At 47.1% G+C, this 25,443-nt stretch overlaps 1 protein-coding gene across 1 annotated transcript in view; it reads left to right on the top strand.

The window, feature by feature from the left end:
- Positions 1–25,443, top strand: part of LOC119437052 (nose resistant to fluoxetine protein 6) — a 68,582-nt gene that overhangs the window by 3,785 nt on the left and 39,354 nt on the right. Inside the window, exon 2 of the mRNA XM_049660097.1 lies at positions 15,674–15,885. Coding sequence (XP_049516054.1) covers positions 15,674–15,885 — 212 coding nt within the window. The remainder of the gene's footprint in view (positions 1–15,673; positions 15,886–25,443) is intronic.

The following is a 25,443-nucleotide window of genomic DNA, read 5'->3' as shown; positions in this document are numbered from 1 at the left end:
TGATCATTCTTCGCAATTGTAAAACTTGAACTCAACGAACGAAAAAAAATTACGAAAAAGAAATGAAAGCAGGAAACCTATATCGACAACGAGCCAGCGAGGATGGTGCGTAAGTCAGTCATAAAACTTTATTATCGGTACTGAAGAGTGGTGCGGAAAGCATCCGGTGCGGCGACTGGCACAAGGCAGACATAGTGCGACGGCAACGGGCTTTCCCGCTGCGTCAAGCCTCTCGCGCCGTTACGCATGACGGCCCCGACGACCTTTGAGAGCCGTGACCCTCTTCGACAACGGATTACCCAAGCGCAGCGTCTGAAGGACGGTGGGCGGTGTGCAGTCCCTGCGGGATATTGGTTTCCCCACGTGCACCAGACTCCCGGAAAACGCCCGTGCCGTGCAGATGTAACTCGTTCCTGCAGCTTCATACGGACCGCGACTCTTTCAGCGGGAGCGTCTGTTGGCGCATGGAGAACTCCGATCTGCAAATGCACCGATATAATACCTTTGTCACTTCATGATTCTTTTCGATCAACGTGAGGCGCTGGTCGGCTAGCAGGTTTTTCAGGGGAATTACAAGTTAGAAATGCAATACGTTTGACAACTCTCTCTAGTTAACAAGTGCGACTTGTGGTTGCCGGCTGGCGAAGGCACACCACTTGCTGACAACGCCCTCCTGTCTACCGACATTATTTGTGATGGAGGCAATGATTTGAGTATCCAAAGCAAAGCAGTCATCTCACAACAGCTTCACCACCACGTAAATTTGTTTTCTGTGAGCGCATTTCATTCATTGATTTGATTTATACTCAGTATGGTCAGTTGGCAGGCTTTCATATGTGCCAAATCTTTGATCCGCATAACAAGTAAGCTAAAATGTTGTATGATATGCGATGACAGCATTATCGCTTTCCGTAAAGCTAGGTTGCTTGTTTTCTTCGCATTCGAAGACGCCAGCGTAAGTATCAAGCTAATCATCCTAATCATGAGTAACTGTAATTTATACCCATAACTGCGTCTTTAACTGATCTTCCGCAGATCATCTGAGCACGGGGATATAAGAAACATAGTTCTACTGCTATTCGCTGATATTCGCGCACTTGCCGTCCTCCTTGTTCAAGGTGGACAGCACATGCTCACGTAACGAAAAAGTGGGAAAGAACTTTCCTCGGGGCCACCCTTCGTATGCACGCGCGCGACAGAGAAACGCCGTTCTCTTTCACTCGGTCTATGGTCGGTTGTCCTTCCAACACTTTTCCTTCGGATGAGCGCTATATCCTTATACTTATACCCCAGCGCGAGCCTAAGACCAAATTCTGTTCCCGGACACCGGGTGTTGCGTAAACGGGTTCCTTCAGTGCGCAAGTTCCTCTTGACCGCCAAAGCAGGGCGGTAAACACGCAAACTTACGTAAGCAAAGCCAGAACCGGAATAAACAGGAAAATATCGTTATCTCAGTTTAGTTGCAGTTTGCGCTGGCTTCCTCATAACCTTCTAAACCAGTCACTTCTTGCCCTGCCGTTTTTTTTTTTTTTTTTCATTTCGCTGTCTGGCTTTATTTTCTCTTCCCAGCCCGTCTAGACTTCCGCGCTTTACAGGAGCCCACATAACTTCCGTAATCTGCATCCGGTGCGAGCCGGCGCCAAGATGGTCTCCGAGCCGCATGACTTCCTCCACGCTAAAATTAACTTGACAAACGCCAGAAAGTGAAGCCCGCGGTGTGCTTTCGAGGAAACGCGGAGGAATGACGGCTGCCCGCCGCCGCCACCACCATTGCACTGAGTGCGTACGGTGGTCTGTGCGCCTATGTATACATGTAACAAGCAACGCACGGCTCTAAATCTTCAGTGCACGTAGGAGGAAGAGGTGGAAAGATTTGTCCTCGGCCCAGACCGAACCAAATTGCGCTTGGCTGCACAGTCTCCGGACTGACTACCTGCTGACGTTGCGGACTATCCGAATTGCTGCGGGACCAGCATGCACGCTACGAGGTAATTTTGCTTGCCGGGCACCGGCTCGTTCTACGCGATCTGTCCGAATAGGCTGGAGGTGGAGAACGTTCGCCTGTGAAGTTCGGAGATCTAGACAATATTGCCACATTACAGGAAAAAATTGTTGCTGCATGTGCATACCTAAATATGGTGATAAAAAAAAGAAAGAGCTCACGAGAACCCTCTCCTCAAGTCAGACGAGTTGTGCGTTCGCTTCTGTAAATGACGCTAACTAGAGCTGTGTGCATATTTATGGCTTTCTGTAATATGCGTGTGTAAGCTGAATTCACGCGGCAGTATGAAAACCAAAATTTGTATACGAAAGACCTGTCATTGCGATGCACACAGAGATTAAAGTAGCTAAACATTTTTTTGCGTGCGCAGCAGAGCGTAGAAAAATTCACCGAGAAACTGCTCTGGGCAGTTGTCGTATGCGTAAGCAGTGTGCTACTTGCTCATCTCCACGCAGCCCGGTGTCAGTATCAATGTTCTGAAAGTTGATCAAACCAGTATAAACGATAGCGTTGTGGCAGCACGAACTGCTGCGGGTGGCGGCGCAAGGCTACTTGATAACGGAAGCAAACTACTGCAGGTGGCAGCGCTAGGAGAGCTGATGACATTCCGATCAATGTAGCCGTTATCGCTCTTTAGTGTCCGTATCCATCCAAGTCTAACAAACTGTGAGTGCCTTATCCACCCGCGTATAATGAACCGTGATCAACCCTACTACGGCTGCGGCTGCGTACGGAGCGGTAGCGCGAACCCTATCTTGAAAGCGATCGGTGATGGGGACAGATTCCGCCGAGTCCTGATAGCTTCGTGTGCGCTGTTTTCTCACCGCTTAGTTCGCGTTGAAACGAGAGGCAGCACGAAAGTCGGCTGTGGATGATATTTTGAAAGCGATCGTCTTACGCAACGGACGGACGGGTTTTCTCATTGGGTAAGCATAGAAATGCTTACGCATTTAAAAACTGGCTACAGCTATGAACCACCCGAGACAGCATGTTAATTACAAAAAAATCATAAACTCCAGCGAGAGATAACCATCGAGGTAGGCGAACTCCTTATTGTGTAAAGTGACTGTGGCCTGATTGATGCACGCTTCGCCCATTATTTAGAGCGCAGCTCTCAGCCGCCCGTTCCCGGGTTGAGCGTCGGCATCCCTCGACATAACCGCGCGAACGCGCTCGTGCCACTGCTCGCGCATTCGTCGTCGTCTTCTTCCACGGCTGGCTGCGATGTCGCTCATCATACCAGCATTCCCATACTGCCCCTCCCTCTGTTATCGGATCAAGCATATGAGGCAAATATTTGACAACAGCCGCTTGCCAAAATCTAACATCAAATCTTGTGAAGTAATTGGTGCCGACCTTCGTATCTTCTTCGGGATCCGGGATCGGGAAGAAGGAAAATAACAATTTGTATCAAAAAACTACCTTTCCTTCGGACATTACACTTGAACCAATTGTTCTTTTTTTGTTATTCTGTACAGAGGGTGGACTATTCTACAGATAAAAACGTTCTTTAGGCTGCTGTTCTTAATTGTCAGATTTGCTGCGCGTAATGATCGCGACGGAGGCCAGGGCAAATGTATGTAATCTATTGCGCTAAAAGATCGGGGCCGTGGTCTGCCTAGCGCAAGGGTGGAATAAACGTGTCGAACAATGCGATCAATTTTTGTTATTGATATGCCAGCGCAACTGAAAAGAAATAATGAAAAACTGCGATTCTTCTTGTCAATAGTAGAATGTTGGTAATTGCGATTCTAAGTTATATGCGATACTACGGGAAACGCATTGACGAAACCTTCAATTTACAGATTTATGCACAATTTACATTCGTTTTGTAAACGACATTTTCCTTTCTGAATTCTCGACCGCCTTACAGATCCGTCAGCATGATCAGTAAAGTATTTTGCGCTCTCAAGTATGTGGCCTCTTCGGTTAAAAAGCAAAGACATTACAAAGCGCACTGTCGGAATCGAAGTAATGCCTAAATCACTAAAATACGAATGTGCCCTTTGTGAAACTTGTTAAACATCATTTCGCGACCCTTTCAGTATCTTCAGCGGAGGCAGCTCGCCTGACCTTCGGTCACACGACCATCTGCTTGGCTTGAAACGGCGTCACTGTAGTCACGTTTGACTTCGTTGGACACTGCGCTTCTCGGACAAACCCGCAAACCTGCAAACCCGCTTCTGACAATGGGCTTCTCTTTGTGAGGACCAATCCTTCGCGTATCTTCGTATTTAGTCTTTCTATTTTGCAGCCTCTGCCCTCCCCCCCCCCCCCCCCCCTAGCGCAGAGTAGATAACCGGACAGTTATTCTGGTTAACAAGGGGGTGGCTTTAATCGTGCCATATCTTCGCTGCAAAGCCACAGCCAGGGCCTTATTTAGGAGTTCTTCTCAGCCAGTTCAACGTAGCGCATTTTCTTGCTTAGAGTGGCCTTCTCGTAAGGGGTATTAAATTTTAGGAAAGAAAGAAGGAAGAGGCAGGGTGTCTGACAAACTTGGGATCTGTGAAGGTATGCCGTAAAAGTAGGTAGACACATTTCATCCCATACAACAACCTGAAAGGGTCTTGAGAGAGAGAGAGAGAGAAATAACATTTATTAGCACCGAACTATTATTAGCAGGAACTAAAGCCCAAGTCCGGGCCTCCTGGTAGGCTTATGCCTCCTGGCCCAGCACGTTCTTGGCGTGCTGCACCAGAAGCGGCCACCGTAGTTTTTGAAACCTTCGTGCCATTGCAAATTATGGCTACATGTACCATATAGACAGAAATTATATATGTGTGCCAAAACGTTCGCTTCATCGCACTGCTCCTCGGGAAAGAGATCTGCAAGCGTGTCTAGCAGTGAAAATAATTATTCTATTCTCTTTACATAGTTCCCCACAATGGCAAATAAGGGGTTAACTAATTTTTCGAAATAATGTAGATTGGCGCGCAAAGTCGGAGGGTTATTAACCGTCCTTTTAGACGAAGCTAGAAGCCGCCAATAGTCTTGGTCGGCCTCGATTGCTTGCCGAAACTACGCTTTGTGTCTCTATAGTAGAAGCTGTCGTACCTCTTTTATTAGGTGTAGCCCCCTTAAACAGGGTGCAATTTGCTGGGCCCAGTTTGACCGAACCTATTATTTCCTTTGGGATAAAAACCGCCAAAAATATCCCAAAAAGCGCGGAGAAGTTACAATGCGCCCAAAGCACACAACACACCCACCGCGGTAGCTCAGAGGCTAAGGCTTCTGCTGTTGAGAACGAAGTCGCAGGTTTGATTCCCGGCTGTGGCGGCCGCATTTAGATTGAGATGGAACTGCAAAAAACGCTCGTCTTCTTAGATTTCGTTGCAAGTTAAAGAATCACACGTGGTCAAAATAAACACGGAGCCCTCCACGCGTAGCCCCATAATTGGTGTGGGACGTTAAATCCTATGAATGAACCAATACTTAGCTATGAGCACGTGCCTTTAAAGCATGGTTATACCAACGCTAAGTTCCTGCGGTCTCGCCATTTGCCAGAAAATCGTCTTGAGCACCTGCGACTATCCGTGAAGTCTAGCTGGCCTACAACAAAATGTGTATCTGTTCTCAGCTGCGTAAGAAGAGATCTGGCGCAGTAAGCTTGGTACGCTTAATGATTGAGCAGGGGCAAGCTGCTGTATGTAAGGTATACGTACGACAGTGCGAAGCGGGACAAGTAAGGTGAAGTAGAGGACTCTTGTGGTTACAGACACTTGACTGAGCAGCACGTTCAGTTTCCTTTCAGGTTCTGTACCAGGGGCTAGTTTTGTTTTCTCTTCATACTTATGCCACCACGGGCAAGACTCAGGTTTAGAGCAGTCGTCTTTGCGGTTTTGATAAAACATCGAAGACTACGTTTCTAAACGCAAACACCACCACCGTGGCGTGAGGGTAATGTGGTACTTTTCTACATGTCTTCGTAATCTGATCGCATATATGATCGAAAGAGGGCAGGCCATACATTTTTATGGTTAGCATAGCCTTGCACCGAGGGCTTTTGGGGGTGTGGAACCTGATTTCGGAAATTGTTGAGTACATGCCTTTTTGTATTCTATTGCATGACGACATCGCCTCATTCTTTGCAACCATTGCACGTCTGTTCTTTGTGTTCGTGGTCAATGCAGCTACGCGACTATATTTCTCTGAGTGAATTTGCAATAGCTTGCCGCAGGAAGAATATATTTCTATCGGGGTAGTGGAACACTCGGGAAAAGGGGAAAAATTACAGCTTCACCTATGTTCGCAACATTTTTTTGTCTGTTGCAATAAAAGTTACTCATTTAGACTTCTAGGAAGACTTACCAAAGGCCATGTTAAAAAAAAAATCCTGGAAGAATTTTGTAGTCACGCGGCACGTTTTACCCTTGGGTGAGATAATGAAGAAATATTATTTTAATGCAAACCAGTCTTGACGTATACTTCTCACATCATTATTATGAATCACCTTTGTTTATCAAAGAGATCAGCAATTGTCGACCTCAGCGTTCAATGACGTCATGTGGTGACCCAGTGGTGACAGCAAACAGTTGTGGCCGTTTCCGGTATGTTCTCTTCAAGAAAAGTGTGCACTAGTGATGTCTTGAAACCATAATTTGGTTTAAAAATCAGCATTTGCGAAAACACCGCTCCGCTCTCGGCGTCCTGTAACACGCCTCTATGTACACCAATTTTGTTTCGACCAGGGCTATTATTAGGCATGCTGTCTTTCATTCATCATCATCAGCAGCCTATATTTATGTCCTCTGCAGGACGAAGGCCTCTTCCTGTGATCTCCAATTACCCCTGTCTTGCGCTAGCTGATTCTAACTTGCGCCTGCAAATTTCCTAACTTCATCTTCATGGTGTCTTTAATGAAAGTGTATGTTTGCCTGGCTGGTGGCCTAGAATGCTGTTCTAGGCGTTGGGGGAAAGTTACGATATGCAAAGTGATCACAAACACTAAAACGGCACATCCATCCACAGACGTGCCCACACACTCAACCTGCTCATGAAGTTTCATTAAAGCATGTAGTGTATATTCTAGCATAAACAATTTATCATTTCTGCTCGCGACAGAAGCGCCAGTGATCAGCACGATCTTGCAACCACGGACGTTTTTTTTTTCGGCACTGCTCATTAGCGTAGTTATTGGCGCTAACCCACCAAATGCAGCTGTAAAGTTAATAGAGAAATGTAAAAGTGAAGGAAAGCCAGGGAGGTGAACCAGACACACGTCCCGTTTGCTACCTTACGCAGGGGAAAGTAAGTTAGGGGATCAAAAGAAAGAAAGAAAAAAAGAAAAGAAAGGAAGAAAGAAAGCAGTGAGGGTATCGCTTCATCCAGAGGTGCACTTCGAAACTACAGTCGCTCACTGAGGTCTGTCGACTTCAAAAATTTCAGTAACGCACTTATTGCTTTCTGAGCTTGTGAGTGGTGTTGCAATGATCCAAACACTTTCGTCACCATGAGTGATAATAAATGCAAGTGATGTAACATGGTACGAAGTAGAAGGCACTGGTCGTCGTGCAGAGGTGACAGATACAGAGGTGTTCGACGGACACCTTACACCAGCAACTGTCGCAAGAAATATCTTTCATTCATCCCCATTAGGAAAACGAAGCGTGTCTGCCTGGCAAAACGTTGAGATCCGTTGCTTCTTTTTTCTCGGAATTACACGCGTTCCTCTGGGACGCCGCTTCTTCGTTGGTGGTGGACATGGACCACCTCGGACGTTTGCCAGGTTCGGCGATGTCAGCGGTGGCCGTGTCCAGAAAGCGTACTGGCCTTCACAACGACTCTGACAGCCAGGACATATGTGTCAACTATCTGAGCTGCGAGGACCTTGCGACGACAACTTCGATCTTGTAGTGAGCCGTAAGGCAAACAGACGAAACAAACCAGGGGTCATTAGTCTTCGTGCACATTGATAGAGAGAACGCCACGAAGGCCTGTGACCACCACCTTACGTTTTTTTTTTTTTTTTTTCAGTGGTCCCCAACGGCAACATGAAGTGCCTCCAAACAAGCAATTTGTTTCGATGCTGGTGGAGGGTTTGATGCCTAATGAAAATCACCGACATCACTGTAAATGCATGTAAGAACGTCCGTGCGATTCATGGTGCGCCTGCGGTCGCCTTGAGCACACCGCTTAACCTCACAGACTTGAATAGAATGAAGGCCCGTTCGCATATTCCGCTGAGCTCGAACATCGTCACCAGTGTCATCTACAATGTAGATGCTGCCATTCACAAATCCGACTTTGCCAGTGAAGCTGCGATTATCGCAAACGTCACCCACTTGGCAACTGACGTTGTTTGTAGATTGTGTTCAACGGCGACTCGCTACCTTCGTATGTAAAGGTGGGCCCTTTTCGACATCCTGTGCGACCTTTAGTAGAGAAGCTACTACAATGTCACAACTGCATGAAGCTAGGTCACGTGAGAAGCACGTGCGAGAATACCACAGTGTACCTCAGCCGAAGGGAATTTGCTACACCACATCCCACACTCAAGAGACCACAAGCACTCACTTTGAGACTACTTCAAACTAATACATACCCCACACCCAAAGGCCTACACTACTACATGGCGGAACGATTCCCCTGTACACAGTGCGCGAACTGTAATGAAACACTTGACCTCAAACATATGCTCTGGCCATGCGACCGAACTACCAATGCCGATTACACTCAGGACCTGGCCAGGTTCGAGGCTGCCATTCGCAGTCCGGATCTGGTTGAACAACTTTGGGCAGTCCAGCAAGCCCACGACGCGGCCTCGAAGCTCAGTCTTCCGGTCCCGACGTGGGATTAGCCCTTCTATGGGTCACCCCATAGCCTTGCAGGACCAAATAAAGTTCTCCATCCATCCATCCATCCATCCATCCGTCCCGCGACGCTGAAGCCAACTCCGCGGCCGAGTGCTAAGCCACTGTTCTTAAATGTTGGAATTGTGATGTATCTCATGAAGCTTCATTAAAGGACTGCCCAAACATTAAAAAGGTGCTGCCTGTGTTTTAAATAAGTGGCGAAAGACAATTCGTCGCATCGGGAGGCTGCCGAAACCATCAGAAAGCGGCGATATCGACGCCGATCCTCGTTAAATAAAGCCAACAATTCTGCAGCGTCTGTCCCAAGCCCTGCTTCTCCACCTACCCTGCCGCCCAGAGTGATCGCGGCTGATATGTGCAAGAACACTTGCTAGAATACCACAGTGTGTTCCCGCGACGCTGAAGCCAACTCCGCGGCCGAGTGCTAAGCCACTGTTCTTAAATGTTGGAATTGTGATGGATCTCATGAAGCTTCGTTAAAGGACTGCCCAAACATTAAAAAGGTGCTGGTTGTGTTTTAAATAAGTGGCGAAAGACAATTCGTCGCATCGGGAGGCTGCCGAAATCATCAGAAAGCGGCGATATCGATGCCGATCCTCGTTAAAGAAAGCCAACAATTCTGCAGCGTCCGTCCCAAGCCCTGCTTCTCCACCTACCCTGCCGCCCAGAGTGATCGCGGCTGATATGTGCAAGAACACTTAAAAAAAGCATGGCTGCAGCTAATGCAGCTTGGCCTACGTTGTTAAAGCCACATCCACTTGCAAGTATTCATAGTGTACATAGTGCACATCAGCAACCTTGAATTCTGATCCTCACACCGATAAGCTGCCTGAACAGGATAAACAAGTTATTGTGATGCTTCGATCGCGGATCAACCCCGTTGTCATGCTTCTTGGCAAGGTACAAATACCTTACAAACAGTGCCGAGTGCACTATAGTTACTGGATGCTCGAAATCCAGTACTTACAAGCCTTGAGTAGTCGCCCAATACTTTCATTTCATACTGAGGTCAGACATACTTCGATGTTACAGTGAAACATCGGATGCCTGAGTTACCGCATCTCAACCTTCCGTTAATGTCTTTACAAATTGTATTTCCGAACCCAACGTAAAAAGTCATATATTTTTTTAATTATGGAGTTTTACGCGCCGAAACCACTGATCTGATTATGAGGCACACAAAAAGTCTTATCAAACTTTCAAAGTATGAATCATTTGTCTCTTCGAGGTGTGAGATAGCGCAGCGAGGTGGTTGTTTAACGGATTTTACGTATGCCCATCGCGCAGTACAACCACATGACGACAATTAGTATGTCTGCCTTACGTGTAAAAAATAAGAAAGCATCATTCGCACTCATGGTGTCTACATATCGCCTGTAGGGGATATGTAGACATTGTTTGAAATAGTTTGAACGCTATCGACTGAGATACATAATGTTAGATATTAATGGCCCTTGCATTATAACTGGCGATTTCAATGCACCTCACTTACTCTGGGGTAGCTCGACGATCAATTGCAGAGGCAATAATCTGGTGTTATTCGCCTCTCATCACGACCTTCATTTCATGAATGACAACAGCCCTGTGTATTTGCGGGGCCGTACGTACAGCAGTGGTTTAGACTTGACTCTGGTACCACGCTGCTTCAATTCGCAAATTCAGTGGTTTTCATACGTAGAAACACATGGAAGTGACTATAGTTTGACTTATGGATTGATCAGGAGCCTTATCAGTTCCTCCCCCTTCTCGACAACAATACGAAGAATCGACTGGTTCAGATTTTAGCTACTCATGAAATACGAGTTTGCATGCCGAGAAAAGACCTTGGCCACAGTTGCCAGGATATCATTAGAGAGGCGATGAGGGAGTTTCATGCCTCCTTACATTCATGCATTCTTCATGCATCCCAGAAAAGTTACATGTACTTCTACGACGAACGGAAACAAGATACAGGCTTAAGAAGGCAGTGTGTGACCCGAGAAGTGGTACGGCGAACACAGAAGAAAATCCAGCGCCATTTGGACAAATTGTAGGAACAGTGTCAGAAGTCTTTTTGTGAATACCTGAACCTTGTAAACCACTGTCGCGCATCTGGAGGACTGTTCATGGCCTGCACTCGTCCTCGCAACAACGAAATCCTGTCATGCACTTAGTCCTACAGGCATCATTGCCGGACACAACTTGAGGTAACGAACAATTTTTGTGCACAAATCGCTGATGTGCCTGTCATCCCGAACGCCGAAGATGTGTCTTCGCTCTGTCTCGCATTCTATAAATGGGCATTCAATTTACTATGGAAGAGCTTGACGCATCTTTGGCTGCTTCTCGACGTTCTTCTTCACCAGGGCCCGACGGCATCACCTATGCTGCTCTCGCCCATCCTGGACAAGAGGCCAAGCGAGAGCTGTTAAATTACTACAACCGCTCATGGCATGACGGCATTTTCCCCAGCAATGGAAGATAAGTCAGCTTCTACCGCTACTTAAACCCGAAAAGTCGCCATTTGACCTGGCATGCAAGTCGCATAAGGAAAGTAATGAAGGATGATCCTTACACGCCTAGAATGACATCTTGAGTGCCCTGACACGAAGGTAGCCTTCAGATGAGGCAGGTCATCAATTGAAAATGTTATTGACCTCACAACGATGTGGAAGTCGCATACGACAATATCACTCATGACGCGATCAAATGATTGGAGGTGGCTGGAATTGGTGAAAGAATGATTCAGTGAATCCGCGGCTACTTGACAAGAAGGTCCTTCTTTGTGCAGACCGAAGATGACAACAATGCCAACTATTCTACATATGATGTCATCCCACAGGACGACTCTATTAGTAGACGTACCCTGTTTAACCTTACTACGATGAGATTTGATGAACTTTTGAAGAAGACAGTTCCCCTAATAATATATGCCGATGATATTCGACTTTGGTCTTCTGCAGTGACCCGGCTTCAAGTGCGCTCAAGGATCCAGCGGCCAGTCACCCTAACTTGTTCCTATTTCCGCAAACAATCCCTTAGTGTCTCCACTAAAAATGCACCTTATTGCTCTTTACGCGAAGCCCATGAGACCGTACCCTGTCTGTATCAATGGCCAGCTTGCTTCATACCAGAAGTCTCATATCTTCTTATGAGTGATTATTAAGACGCCACCTTCATCGGGCCTCCACTGTTTCTACCTGAAGAGTAGACTAATGCAACTGTTATGCTAGAGGCACATATGCGGACGACGATACAGCCATATACAGCCCCTCCATGCCGCGCTGTAGTAGGCGACAGTTCGGCCGGCGCCCCGCCCGCTCCAACGGGCCAATCGAAAAGCTGCGCGCCTCTGCCACCGGCAACGAAAACATCGGCTGCAGCTGAGTGCACGGCTACCGACGGGAGACGATGTGCTCGCTTAGCCGACCGCGCCGCTAATATCAGCGCTGAAGCCGATAACAACGATAATAAATATGAGACGCGTACCCTGTCTCAGCGGCGGTGATGCCGCACAAGTGGTACCAAGGCGTCGCTGCTGTCATACCAGAAGTCTCGTGAATATGCTGCGGTCGTGTTATGCGAAGCGTGCCGCTGTGTGCGCGCATGAGTCGCATTAGCTAATTAAGCGACACACCTTCACTTGCGTTGCGGGCTGTAATTACCTATGAGGCGCCTCCACGTGTGTTCGACCTGGACACCATCACCAGATTCCCCCTGCTGACATGTGCAGAAAATTCAGGGGCCCATAAGTAAGCTACATGCTGCACCTGTACAGAGCGCTGGTTCTGGGCTGTTTACGTTACAGCTTACCGGTTTTTTGATAACACGCACAAAATGGATAATAACGACCTCGAAAGCTTGCAACGCCAGGCACTGCGCGCGTGTATTTCACTACCACGGAGCGCCTCGAGACATGCTACAATCGTAATCACTAGAGACCATTCAATTCCACCGTATTTTAGAGCTGACAACCTCGGAGCACACATTCGACATGCCTGTCGAGTTTTCAGTCACTATATTGCTGTTTACCGGCACACCTACCTGAAGCCACATTTTCAAAACTCGTCGGGCTTTACACTAGTAGAAAGACCACTGTTACCCTTGTGGTGCCTACGACAGCCACAAGTACACCTCACGCTTCCTGGAATTAGGAAGAAGACCCGTCATTCAACAGAGACCCTACGACAGATGACATTGTTAAGAACTAACTATGCGTTGCCTACACATAGCGGTGCTGCAGCAACAATGAAATCAGTTGCTAGGCTGGTTCTTTTATACAGGAAAGGAATAGCGACGTCACTCACTATATCGCAAGCTGCCGTCGCCGCCGCAGCTTGCGCAGCAGTAGACAGTTTTAGCAGAGCGCCGCTTACGCTTCGCTCCGCGCAGATTTCACGCTCCGAGATACTGCAGGGAACTGCGTAGATTTCGCATTTGATAAGCGCGTCTTGCCGAGACGCGAGCGACGCGCTATCAACTCGGCTGCAAAACAACGAAGAGGCCAAGTAGACACACTGTCACGCTCCGCTCAGTATAGCGGAGTGAGGGATGCGATCTTCGTTCCGCCTGCAGGTACGAGCGTTGTGCGCAATCGCACTAGCGTTCCCGCTAAGCGGTTGTGTGGCATTTGCTAGCATATGCCGTTCTGAGCGGAGCGGACTGCAAGCGCTCAGTTAAAACACTCTAGTAATCTTTACCGGGAAACGTATGCGGGGAGCGCTACGTGCTTTGCATTGTTATCAGGAGCGCCTTATGATCAATGATGGTGTTTGGATGCTTGTTTTGTACTTGTTCTTCATTGAAACGAATGCTGTGCTGTATGTTGCATGCCTGATACAAAAGAATGGATGTACTTTTCGCTTCAAGTGCTGAAATTTTTTATATGCGAAGCATTTCTTGCCGGTGGCTCTGTCCGTCCCTCCCGCGTCCCACACCCCCACAGCGCATGCGCGTCCCCTCCCCCTCTCTCTACTCTCCTACGCTCACCCCCCCTTTATCTCCTCTAGGAATCCTGAGCGGCGCGCACGACAGGTGGTGCGACAGCTGCATACTCCGCTGGGGGCGCCACGGTAGTTCCGCGGTATGAAAATGACGGAGCGCGCGCCTCATTCTCTCTAAAGTCCCTATAGAAGAAAAGTACCGCCATCCTTTGATTAACGCCGCTTCTCTCTCTCCTGTATCTCCGATTGGACGATGATAGCGCGCGCTTTTCACTTCTTTATATTTTCTTTTTTTCCGCCTCAGAGCCATGTTGAAAGTCCTCTGCGCAGCCGCAGTCGCCGGCGGCGGCGCGCGCCCGGCCTGAAAGCTTCAACGTGGACTTTCTAGGTGCGCCACCGTGGACTTGGCTTTCGCAAACAAAAAGTAAAGAAAAAAGCAAGCGCTTTAGGAGAGGAGGCGGCAGAGGAAAGAGTAGATGGCGGTACTTTTCTATAGGAACTCTCTCTCTCCTGTGCAGCGCCGCGATGAGGGCTCGGGCCGCTGCCGCGAAACCATCTCCCGCTCAAGCTAAACATCTCCCCGCTGCTTCGCATCCACACATAGTTCCCTTTAGCGGGAGATGGAGTAATTTTTTTATTTTATTTTTTAAATCGCTGAAGGTATTTCTTTTTTTTTCTGTGAAGACAACGCCGAGAAAAATCCCGACCAACTAGAGGCTAACAGCTTCGTTTTAATGCAGAAGGAAATAAGAAAGCATGAAAAATGCCCGGTGGTAGAGAAGCGGAATAGAATAGCCATTTAGGCAAAATAAGAATGTCATCGGTAGAAAACTCACTGGAAACCGAGTAATGTTGGTGTTGTCGGTGTTAGCGTTGCTTTCGTTGCCGTTCAAAATCCTTGAGTCCGCCGCCGCGGAAGGTACAAAGTCCAAAGGGCGCGCGTCCTCTTTAGAAGGCAGCCAGGTAGCGGTTTCTTAAAAATAAAAAACATCGACGAAAGAATTGTGAAACAAGCGACACAGTGTTCAGGAAGAAAGAGATCTCGCCTATCGCGATTCTGAGGTTGGTTTCTAAAGTTTTCTTGATTAAAATATTAATTTCCTCGACTCGACGCTCTCTTTGCGTTTGCGAGTTGTTTATGGACAAAACATTTAGCAAAAGACATCAAATAAATGGATGCAGCCCTATTTGATGTAGGTACTGCTGCAATAAATTCTCGCACTTGGCGTTGCTTACTAGGCTTACGAAAATTGTAATAAACTTGGTGATTGGTTGTAAGGACGTTTTGACCGCAGTCTGCATAGAAAAATACACAAGACACTGACATGCACACTTAAGTGGGTTCGTCGCAATGATTCAATAATTGTCACCCCAACCATTCTAAACTAGAGCAATGGAGTCGAAGGAAAAGAAAACTCTATCAGGCTGTGCCGAATGGTACGATGATTTTAGGCTGTGTGCCATTAGCTATTATATCTTAGTTAGACACTGATTAGGTCATTGGAGGTTGTGCTCTTTCTCACGCTCAGGTTCAGTTTCATACGTAAAATGAGCCAACACTTTCCTACATACCGGATGTAGTAGCATAAAAATGCACCAACAAGCCCAAATCGCCACCCTTGTCGAGTATCATAAAGTTTCTACAAAGCTAAATACTCATGTTTACATGGGCACCTCGGCTGAAGAGCTTTACATTTATGCCCACCAATTTTATTTTGAGTGTTTATCGTTTGCTTCGCCGTAAACCTAATGTTAAAATTCTTGTCGATAATTTAGACTGACTCCTTATTGCTGCACTGTTTGCTGAAGCTGCCTAAACTTTATCGGAACCTCCCACACGTCGACTGGGCGGCGCGCGTTGGGTGGCTGGTCGCGCAGGTACTGCCACTGAGTCGAAAAGCTTAGTCGGTAACCTTCGCCGCTGTGTTTATGTGCAGTGCTGGACGCCAACTCACGTCCGCCAGGTGGCCTCATCTCGGGCACGTTCAACGACCTGGGCACCTACGACCAGTGCCTTTCCACGGCGGCACGCGATGCCGACGGTGGCGTTCACTTCTCGGGCCAGTATTGCACCCTGTACCTGCAGCCGCGACGTCTCCCTTTCTTCGAGAAGATCGTGCGCCGGCTCCACGACGATGTCTACGACGGTGTAAGTATTGTGCTTTAACGAAGAATAGTTTCAACACACGAATCCAAACTTTAAAAGTAGCACCCACTGTGACACACTGGAGGATAACCCTTCGAATTCATTTCACTGCGTGCTACGCTGCATGGACGCTCTTCATTGTGGCGCAAAGTGTTTCGCTCGCTTTGTTTGTTGACACTTTCGGGGGCCGCTGTATTTGGTGCACTTGTCGGATACGCGTAATCCTTCAAGCTTCGTGTCTCGTTCACCAGAGACCCGCCGTGACAGCTCAGTGGGTGTGGCATTTCGCAGCTGACCTCTGGGCCGCGGGTTGAATCCCGGCCGTGGCAGCCGTGTTTTAATGCGGGCGAAATGCAAAAGCGCTCGTGTACTTAAACTTGGGTGCACTTTAAGAAACCCCAGGTGCTCAAAATTAATTCTGAGTCCTCCACTATGGTGTGTCTCGATATTCGATCGTGGTTTTGGAACTTAAAACCACAGAACTTAATTTTTAATAGATATATATTTTTTTCGTTCACTGGAGAGCAGCGTCTCGCTCCGTTGACTGTGGCTGTTCCAAAGGTACTGGAAAGTACTAAGAGAAGGTGTCGCTGACGTGTTCAGTGAGAATACAGGGTTTTTTTTGTCTGTAGGGCTTCAGTACACGCGTCACCCCGTCTTACGTTCCTGCTTCTCATCTTTATTATCACGATTATTAGCCAGACATTTTTCTGCTTATTATCCTACCTTCTCTCTTTCACCTCTTTCTCCGGCAACTTCTGCCCTGCACTCTTCTTCCAAATGAAGTTTGAATGCTTGCACCGGAACACCTTACTTTAATATTATGCGGCTTCGGCAAGCCAGCATCAAACGGCAGCAGAGGCTTATCCCATAAAAATTATAACGCACCTATAATTTTTAAAAAATACGTTTTGTCGTGGTCTCCATCTTCGTTATCACCGTAATAAAATTCGCTAAACGACAAATACCCATCCCAAAGATCTCGAATTGCAGCTGTTCCTTTCATCGTAACAAGTTATTAGCACCCTCTGCTACGCAGCAAGTCTGATCGCATTTTGTCAGGTGCTTTACAGCCGTTGGAGGCAGTGTGCTAAGGACCATCGTGGTGGCCATGTTTATAGCTGTGGTTTGTCTTTCAACCAGCCATAATCTAAGCCTGCCACTGACACTTGGATTTTAATAGATTTAATAGATGGATTTTAATTTAAATGGTCAATTTCGGTTTCCTAATCGAGGCCCGTTACAACCACGACGTGCTATGCAGCATGGTTCAGTTGGTGCATTGTTGGCATTTTGACAGTTTAAAAGCCAATGGTTAAGGCAAAATTAAATGCAATGCCGTTAAGCGCATTCATAAACATTTTAAATAATCTCTAAAGTGTTTCAATCATGAACACAATATATACAATAGCCTAGGTATTGCTGGTTAGCAATTCTTTGGCCTCTGCTCACTCTTCATATCACGTTGGCGATGGTAACTAGGATGAGTTATTTCTAGTATATTTATTCCAGTACTGACAACTTTGCATCGCGAAATTCACAACATAAATCCTAATTATTCGATCTAGTATATGGACACTATTACCGGATTATAGTATGCAAGTGGACTCACGAAGCTACTTATTAGAAACGTTGGTTTGAAGGAACTTTTATCTGTCTTTTCTGCGTGCTATTTGCAGGCGGAATATTTCGAATGCAAATTCGCACATTCACAAAGGCTACCACTGTCCGGTGCTGTTTAAGATTACACATAAGATTGCAACATTAAATTTCAGATATATCATCCCTGATCTGACTCCGTTTTATGCACGCTGACCCGACTAAATCCATAACATAACCAGAGAGAACAAAATGCTCTTGTTGAGTGGGACCATTTCTTGAGCCATATATGTCCTCTCACCATCAATAGTGCTGATTCTAGATTACTGAAAGCGTTATTTATCGAACATTAGGGACAAACTATTTCGCCTATTTTGGCAGTTTCATTCCAACTACTTTTCCAATAACCATCACGTGTACTTCAGTGGCGTTCAAAAACAAATTGATCGGCCCCATTAACGAATATACAGGGTAGTCCCAGCTATCACGCAGCAAGATTTAAATAAAATAGGAACGGCGTTACGCGAAGCCAACCTAGTACGTATTGTTTCCAGTACAGTGGAGTAGCCACCAGTAATTTTTATGTTACTGAGATTTAATTAAATAATTGTAATGAATTGTCTAACTCGACAAGTACTGTCCTAATTATCAAAGTGTCAATGAGAAAGTTGTAGAGCAACATGAAAAACTCCCGATATAGCTTTCTGTTGCTCAATACGTGCTACATAAATGTGTTTTTCCGAGTGTGAAAGAAGCCGAGTGTGAAAGGGGGGGGGGGGGGGGGGGGGGGCTTGAGAAAAGAGCTAAAGAAATTGAGAAATATGAGCAGTTAGACCAAAACTGGTGCACAAAAATCCGGGACGGCCTACATGACGGTCAAAGCCTATCTCACAGCGATACGAGCGAAATGAGTGAAGATATAGCCTCCTATAAACTTTCTGCGCCCGCGACATCGCTCCAGTGGCGCCGTTCAACGTCCTCGCCTGGCCTCCTCGTATTTCACTCGAGGATGATGATGATAGTGATAATGATTTATTGGCATCCACTTTGAAACGGGGTGGTGACAAATAGTCACCTAGTCTGCTTAAACTAATCAGGTATGTCTTACTACATGCTTATCATTCTAACATTTTTGTATACAACTTCTTAATCTTTTTAAAAAAATACATTCTGGTGTTTTACGTGCTAAAGCCACGATTTGATTGTGAGGTAGGCCGTAGTGTGGGACTCCGGAATAATTTTGACCACCTGGGGTTCTTTAACGTGCACCCAATGCACTGTATACGGGCGTTCTTGCATTACACCCCCATCGAAATGCATCCGCCGCGGCCGGAGATAATCTTTTTTCCCTTCCCAAAAACTTATCCACCTTGTACCGCTGTCTATGCATGTAACGGATCCGGTCGTATGAATCTTTTCCTTGCTTTTTTTTCCCCCCAATACTCTAAACATCTCTTGCTTACCTCTACCGCTGACCGGCTGGTGTTTCCGTGCACTTTAAATCCAAGTGGTCTGATGATGATGATGATGATGATGATGATGATGATGATGATGATGATGATGATGATGATGATGATTTAATGGCATCCCCTTTGAAACGGGACGGTGATAAATAGCCACCTAGCCTGCGGTCTATTTTGGGCTGCACTGCCGGCTGGCGGCGAGAGCCAGAATTAGGTTCGACCGTCGTCGCCCTGCGCTCTTCGCCATGATGGGGGGGTGGGGGGTGGCATGAAAGTGTATAGGATGCTATAAAGTCAAGCACTATGCAGTCTTATGGCATTTCAATCCCCATCGAGGTGTATTCAAGGAAAGTTTCTTCTTTGCGGAACATCCTTACTTCTAAACAGTGAATATTCTGAAATCATTTCTAACCGTAAGGCAGGCGTTATTAAAGTATTTCTTCAATCACTTAAAGTTTGCTCTCAGTGTAGCGTCAACGGGAGAATCGCTGATTTTTTTGTCTTTTCCTTTTTCTTCTTTCTCGTTTTTTTTTTCTTTCTTTCTTTTCTTTTTTTTTTTTTTTTAGTTTTCATATGTCGCTTCTTTCAGCATGGGGACGCTGCGCATTCACGCAATACTTCAAAAGCATCAATATACGTGCGCGCTGACTTAGATTTCACAGTTATTGACACAGACGACATCTGCGACACCGAATTCGAGGGTACAGCAATTACTGCATACCTTAGGGGTGCAACGACGACAGTGACAAGCATTTACAATCGACCTACGCGTTCTTCAGACACCACACGACTGGAGTGCTTAGTCACACGGTGTTCTACATCGTTCGTGCTATGTGGAGACTTTAATGCTCACCACCCGCACTTGTGTTCCCATCCACAAGACAGTCATGGGGTGGAGATCAACGAGCTTATTGTCAAACACGGTCTTCAAACACTCAATGACGGATCACCTACATTTGTGGGAAGAGGAAACTCTGCCAGAATTCCAACTACAGAGTGACAAAATGGTAAAAGTTTCGTCAGCTGATTTCAGAGGCGCCATCACATGCCAGTCTGTTCAAGATGGTGAGTGATTGTCTACAACAAGCTACGGTACGACGACGGCGGAGCACAGATAAACCAAACCCCGATCTTAAGCTTTTGATGCTCCGCGCCTGCCGACGCCGCGCTTTACAAGAGAGCACAGCGCTCTAAAAGCACCGACTGTACGCGTTATAACTGCCTTGATGCAGTGATACGCCGGCATACGGAGCAACTTCGTCGCAAGAGCTGGGCAACCCTAGTGTAGTTTGTTGCATTCTGCAAGCGTTGCATTCTGCATGGCGCCTACTAAAGGCTCTCCGCACTCCTAAAGTCTGTAAGCGGCAGCATTGTGCATAGCGACCGGCCAGTCACCGAAAATTCTTGCAGGAGAATTTGCAGATTTTATCGTCTTTTTTATGTCAAGTGGGATCACAAACGGCAACCTTTTATCTCTGACAAGTCATAGTACTATAACTACTTGCTATGGTCCTGCCTGTCAGATGGACGAGGCAGACTTCACTCTCGAAGAGCTGCGCCGCGCGCTCAGTCTCTGCAAGCGCCGCACCAAGCCTTACGAAACATTGATAAGGCTTTTCATAAACGTATACTAGACGAATATAACAATTGTGGCGAACCTGTCTAATCCCCTATGATTAGAAATCATCCGTGGTGATGCCGATTTTAAAGCCTGGGCGCACTACCAAACACCTAAAAGTCCTAATGGCCAATATCACTAACATTAAATGCTATCAAGCTGATGGAAGGAATGATACTGTTTGTCTAGATGTCAGGCTACAGAAGCTGAAGTTGTTTCCTCGTGTCATGAGGGGCTTTCATCGCTGTCGTTCAGCCCTAGACAGCATTGCAGACCTTGTATCTGCCTAAATTTGCTCGAGAGCATAAGCACTCCGCATAAATGCTATTTTTGAAAATACAGCAAGTTTTCCACTCGGTTCCATATAAGGAAATTATTGTCGCACTTGCGACTACTGGAATTTCGGGACGTCTGCTTCTATTTGTTCGTAATTTTCTATCAGAGCGCAGAATGAAAGTGCGCGTCGGAGGAGCAATAAGTGAATCTCGCAATGTGATGCGCGGTGTTCCGGAAGGCAGCGCTTTATCACCTCTTCTCTTTAACTGCGTTCTTGCTGGGCTTCCAAGCCGTTTGCCTCAGGAATGTGACTTCTCTATAGGCATATCTGTCTATGCTAACGACCTCGATCTGTGGATCACTGTCCTTTAGCACCTTGGCCCACGCCTTCATCCAAGCTTGCAGAAATCTCCGAATGTGATTAGAGAGTACTTAGATGAAGTTGGATAGCAGATTTCACCGGCCAAGTCGGCTGCAATTGCATACCGTCCCACACAACGTGCTCATCGAACCATGAGCCGAATGTACCTTGGCGATACACCAATACTATCGGTATGAAACACCGTTACCTGGGGGTTATTATTGATGATTGCCTCACGTGGCCCCCTGCGGTTAATTCTGTACAGTACCAATCACAGTCCCTCCTCAAATATGTCGCCTCCTTGACGGCTAGGGGGGACGGCTGCGACCAAACGACAGCACTACAGGTGTGTCAATTATCGGTACTCTCTGGCATGTTGTATGCGTTGCCAGTCTCGAATGTGCCGCCTAGTTTGATGGTCCAACTGGAACGTGACCACCGCGTTGCCCTCCGGGTCATGCCTGGCTTACCTCGTGAGGCACAATCAGTTCCAGTACATTATGAAGCACATCAGTTGTCCCTGAGGCTGAAAGTTGATAACATAGCTCCAAGCCACATCAAGCGTTTGCACCGCGCATCGGATCGCCAAGCACTCCTTAATCGGCTGATTCAGAGCCCATTCTATCGCATGGGGAAAATGTCGGCATTGTTTAAAACCATTGCTGGCAGTTCTGAAGGTGCTACTTCAGTTACAACTCTGGAAAGTTTTAGGTAATGTCTATTCCCGGTTTATCTTGCGATTCCAGAGATACACAAAAAACGTCTGCACTGCCTGTTCCGACGCTATTCTAATTGGCTCAGTTCCACTTATTCAAAAGATTTGGAGAATATGTTAAATTATTTATGGATGCACCTGCATACAGCGATGGCCAATGTGCCTTTGCAGCTGTTTTCTGCGCTACACCTGACATCAGACGCGCTGTTTCGCATACCGCATCCAGCCTCATCAACAGACATTCTGAGAATTGTCTACTAAAGCGTAAGCATGTTTGGCTCGCCTGTGACTTCGCTTTTGCTTAGTTTTGCTTACTTGCTTTTCCTAGCTTATGCGCGTCTACCCATGGCCTTTCCGTTGGCAAATAATGCTTCCGCTTTAGTAGACAATTTTCAGATTTCTCGCCGCATCCGGCCCCTTCCATGCAATCGTACCAATTGAGCCGGAAGGCCGGGCACGAGCGCACGTCGACGGAGCAGAGCAGTCGAAAGGGAACGCCAGCTATCGCAGTCGCGCCTGAGGCGTTGCGTGAGGGGAGAGTGCATCGCCGCGATGCCATGTCACCCTCGCTGTGGCTCGCGCAAGCCTGTGTTATGCGCGCATTCCTTGTTCACGCAAGCTCTCGCCTGCGTTCTGGCCCAATGAAAACGCGCCAAGCTCTCAATGCGCTCACTTGCCCGCGAGGTGTTCATAACTCGAAGGACGCTCAGCAGTGTTCAATTGGACATTGGCTCACGCCGAAATCTCAAGTTGACCCACATCCAAATTTCAAGTTGGCCCACCCCGAAATTTAAGTTGGCTCACCCCACATTTGAAGTTGACCCTCCCACAAGATTTCAAGTTGGCCCACCCCCAAACTTAAGTTGGCTCACCCCCACATTTCCAGTTGACCCAACCCCAAATTTCAGTTGGCCCATCCCTACTGTAAGCTTCCCCATGTATTTTCTAAGGAGTCCGATGTATCTCTATGGGTATTCTCTTACTGTTTTATTTATTTTTTTGCTTTACATTATTCCTTATCGCTCAAAAGCTATCAATCATCTACATTTACACTATCATAAAGATTACATGTTTTAACTTTGCAAATTACGCATTTTTGTGCAGATACAAGGCATTACACTTTTCGCGTGACAGGGCTTGGGAGCTCGCCAAAGAAAGCTTACGCTTTAAAACTGCGGAGCTGGCAGCGATTGATGCTGCTGTAAAGTACGTGCAAGAAGAGTTAAGGACATTGAAGGTTGCCATCCTTATGGACTCCCACGTTGTCCTCAGCATACCACAGAGAAGTTACGCTGATCGCCCAGTTGTGCGTAGTATCATTGAGTCTTCCAGCAGAATTACGCCTCGTGGAGTATCCCATGTTGACCAGTGGATACCTTCGCACGTAGGTATCGCTGGAAAGGAAGAGGCCGATCGACTGGCTTCATCTTGTGCTTCACAATGAATGTGACTGTTCGGAAATTTTGTGTAAGCTAGACGATGCTCGTCTGTTGATTCGAAGATACCTACTTAAACAGCAACCAGACCAGCGTGTTACAAAATGATCCTTTCATCCGCGTGTTCGTGGTCCAGGCTTGCCTCGTTGTGCTAGAGCTATATGGCTGAAGTTAAGGGTTGGCTGTGTATTGCTGTCTGAACGTTTATACCGGCAAGGACGTGTAGACAGTCCGTCGTGTGCTTCTTGCGGTTTCTGCGAGACACTGGAGCACCTTATATTAGAATACCTTGCTTTCTTTCCGCAGCGCATGTCACTACTTAAGGACTATAGCCCTTGACCATTGCCTGTATCCGAGTGGCTGTGCTTCTCGACACGACCAGGCTCATTGCACGCTGCTTACTTTTCTACAAGAAAGTGGCGTGGCTTCCCGTTTGTGAGAGAGTTTGCGAGGGACAAAATATATTTTGCTAACTTTGTACATCCTTCTGTGATTAGTGCGACCTGCGTGGTTTGTTTTTTTTCTCTTCCTGCGTGTATGTTCTTGGTTTACTTTCGTCTTTGTGGCCTGTCATCTTGTTGTTTCTTTCTTGTTTACTTCCTTTCTCCTTATCTTCAGCTTTCTTTTCCATCCTCCCTCCTTCCTAAAGAGCAGGCAGGCTGTGTGCCCCTCTCGGAGGCAGTTGCCAGCCTGCTCCTTCCCTATTTCCCTATCTCTGTGTGTATGTGTATTTTCCCATCTCATAATTATAATAATCGTCACGTTAGAACTATAGTCGCCACCTATACCGCTTACATGAGAGAAATATTTTACAGCAATGTTACTAAGGAGAGTTCTACAATGCATGGTTCTCATGCGGTGGCGGCGAAGGCTGATTACGGCGAGGTCGGTATCAAATGTTAATCAAGACGAGCCAGCAACGTAGTTGGCGTCGGAGCCCCTGGGCGACCGTTAGACCAGGGCATAACTGCATAATGCACAGGCGGACGCCGGTGTCAGTGATGAGCTATGCGTCAGCCAGCAACGCAACCATACCAGGCCGTCGAAACGCGCGGCCAGATGCCGGCGTCGGCAGAGCCGTCACAGCTTGCACGAACGTTCGTCGAATTTAAGGGAAGTACAGAAGTATAGAAAGAGGTGACATAGTGAAGAATATGAAAAGACTCCTACAATTAGGAACTCGCACAAAAACTACTTGAACATATGAGGGAAAATTGTTGAGGATCATGCAAAACAAGCTGAGATGAGTAGTATGCGTCGAGAATATCTCCTACTCGTACTCGTGGTTTCTCCTACTCGTATCTCCTACCCCTACTCGTAGTTTTAGGATGTCCCGAATTCCTTCTTTCGTCAAACTAAACATCAGTTGAGCCCTCCCTACTTTTCTACTAACGGAACATAGTTATTTTTTATGTTGTTTAATTGTCTAGCGCTCTCATGACACAGATGAAGCTTTTGATAAAGCTTTTGATTAGGCTTCAGGCCTAACGGCAGAACAAGCAAGTGAAGACGCGGTCTGCCCCAACTTCACGCAAAATATCGTGGTGGTCAGCACGCCTGAACCAGACCACGCGGCAAGGTACGTTAGAATCAGATCCTTCAAAATCGTGGAAACGGAGTATGAAGTAAATGCGTACGGGACAGACCCACACGCCGCGTGCAAAGGGGTGATTAGACGAGTCGACATCAGGGACTCCCAGTCCACTATTGCAAGGAATATCGTGCATGAGCGCAACCCGCTCGCTTTGGCCGCCAAGCGCATCAAGACGTCGGGCTCAGTCATCGTCCTCTTCTATGGACTGAGAGTGCGAAACTTTGTGCGCTACGGGACCGACCTTGTTGAGATGTTATCTCTACAGGAAACAATTTGATGTGTGCTTCACTTGTGGTAGGGTAGGACACCGCTCGGACGTGTGCCCCACGCCGGACTCTGTTCAGTGTAGAGGGTGCGGAGCCCTCAACCCACCAGTGGACCACGTTTGCACGCCCAAATGCAAGTTCTGCGGAGGAGATCACCCCACCGGAGACAAGGCGTGCAAGCAGAGATTTCAAATACCCTATGTGGTACGGGCTCGCCGAAAGGAACGCGTTCG

The sequence above is a fragment of the Dermacentor silvarum genome, chromosome 1 (assembly GCF_013339745.2).
Source record: "Dermacentor silvarum isolate Dsil-2018 chromosome 1, BIME_Dsil_1.4, whole genome shotgun sequence".
In the NCBI taxonomy this organism is placed as follows: domain Eukaryota; kingdom Metazoa; phylum Arthropoda; class Arachnida; order Ixodida; family Ixodidae; genus Dermacentor; species Dermacentor silvarum.
This window is presented reverse-complemented; position numbering and strand designations above follow the sequence as displayed.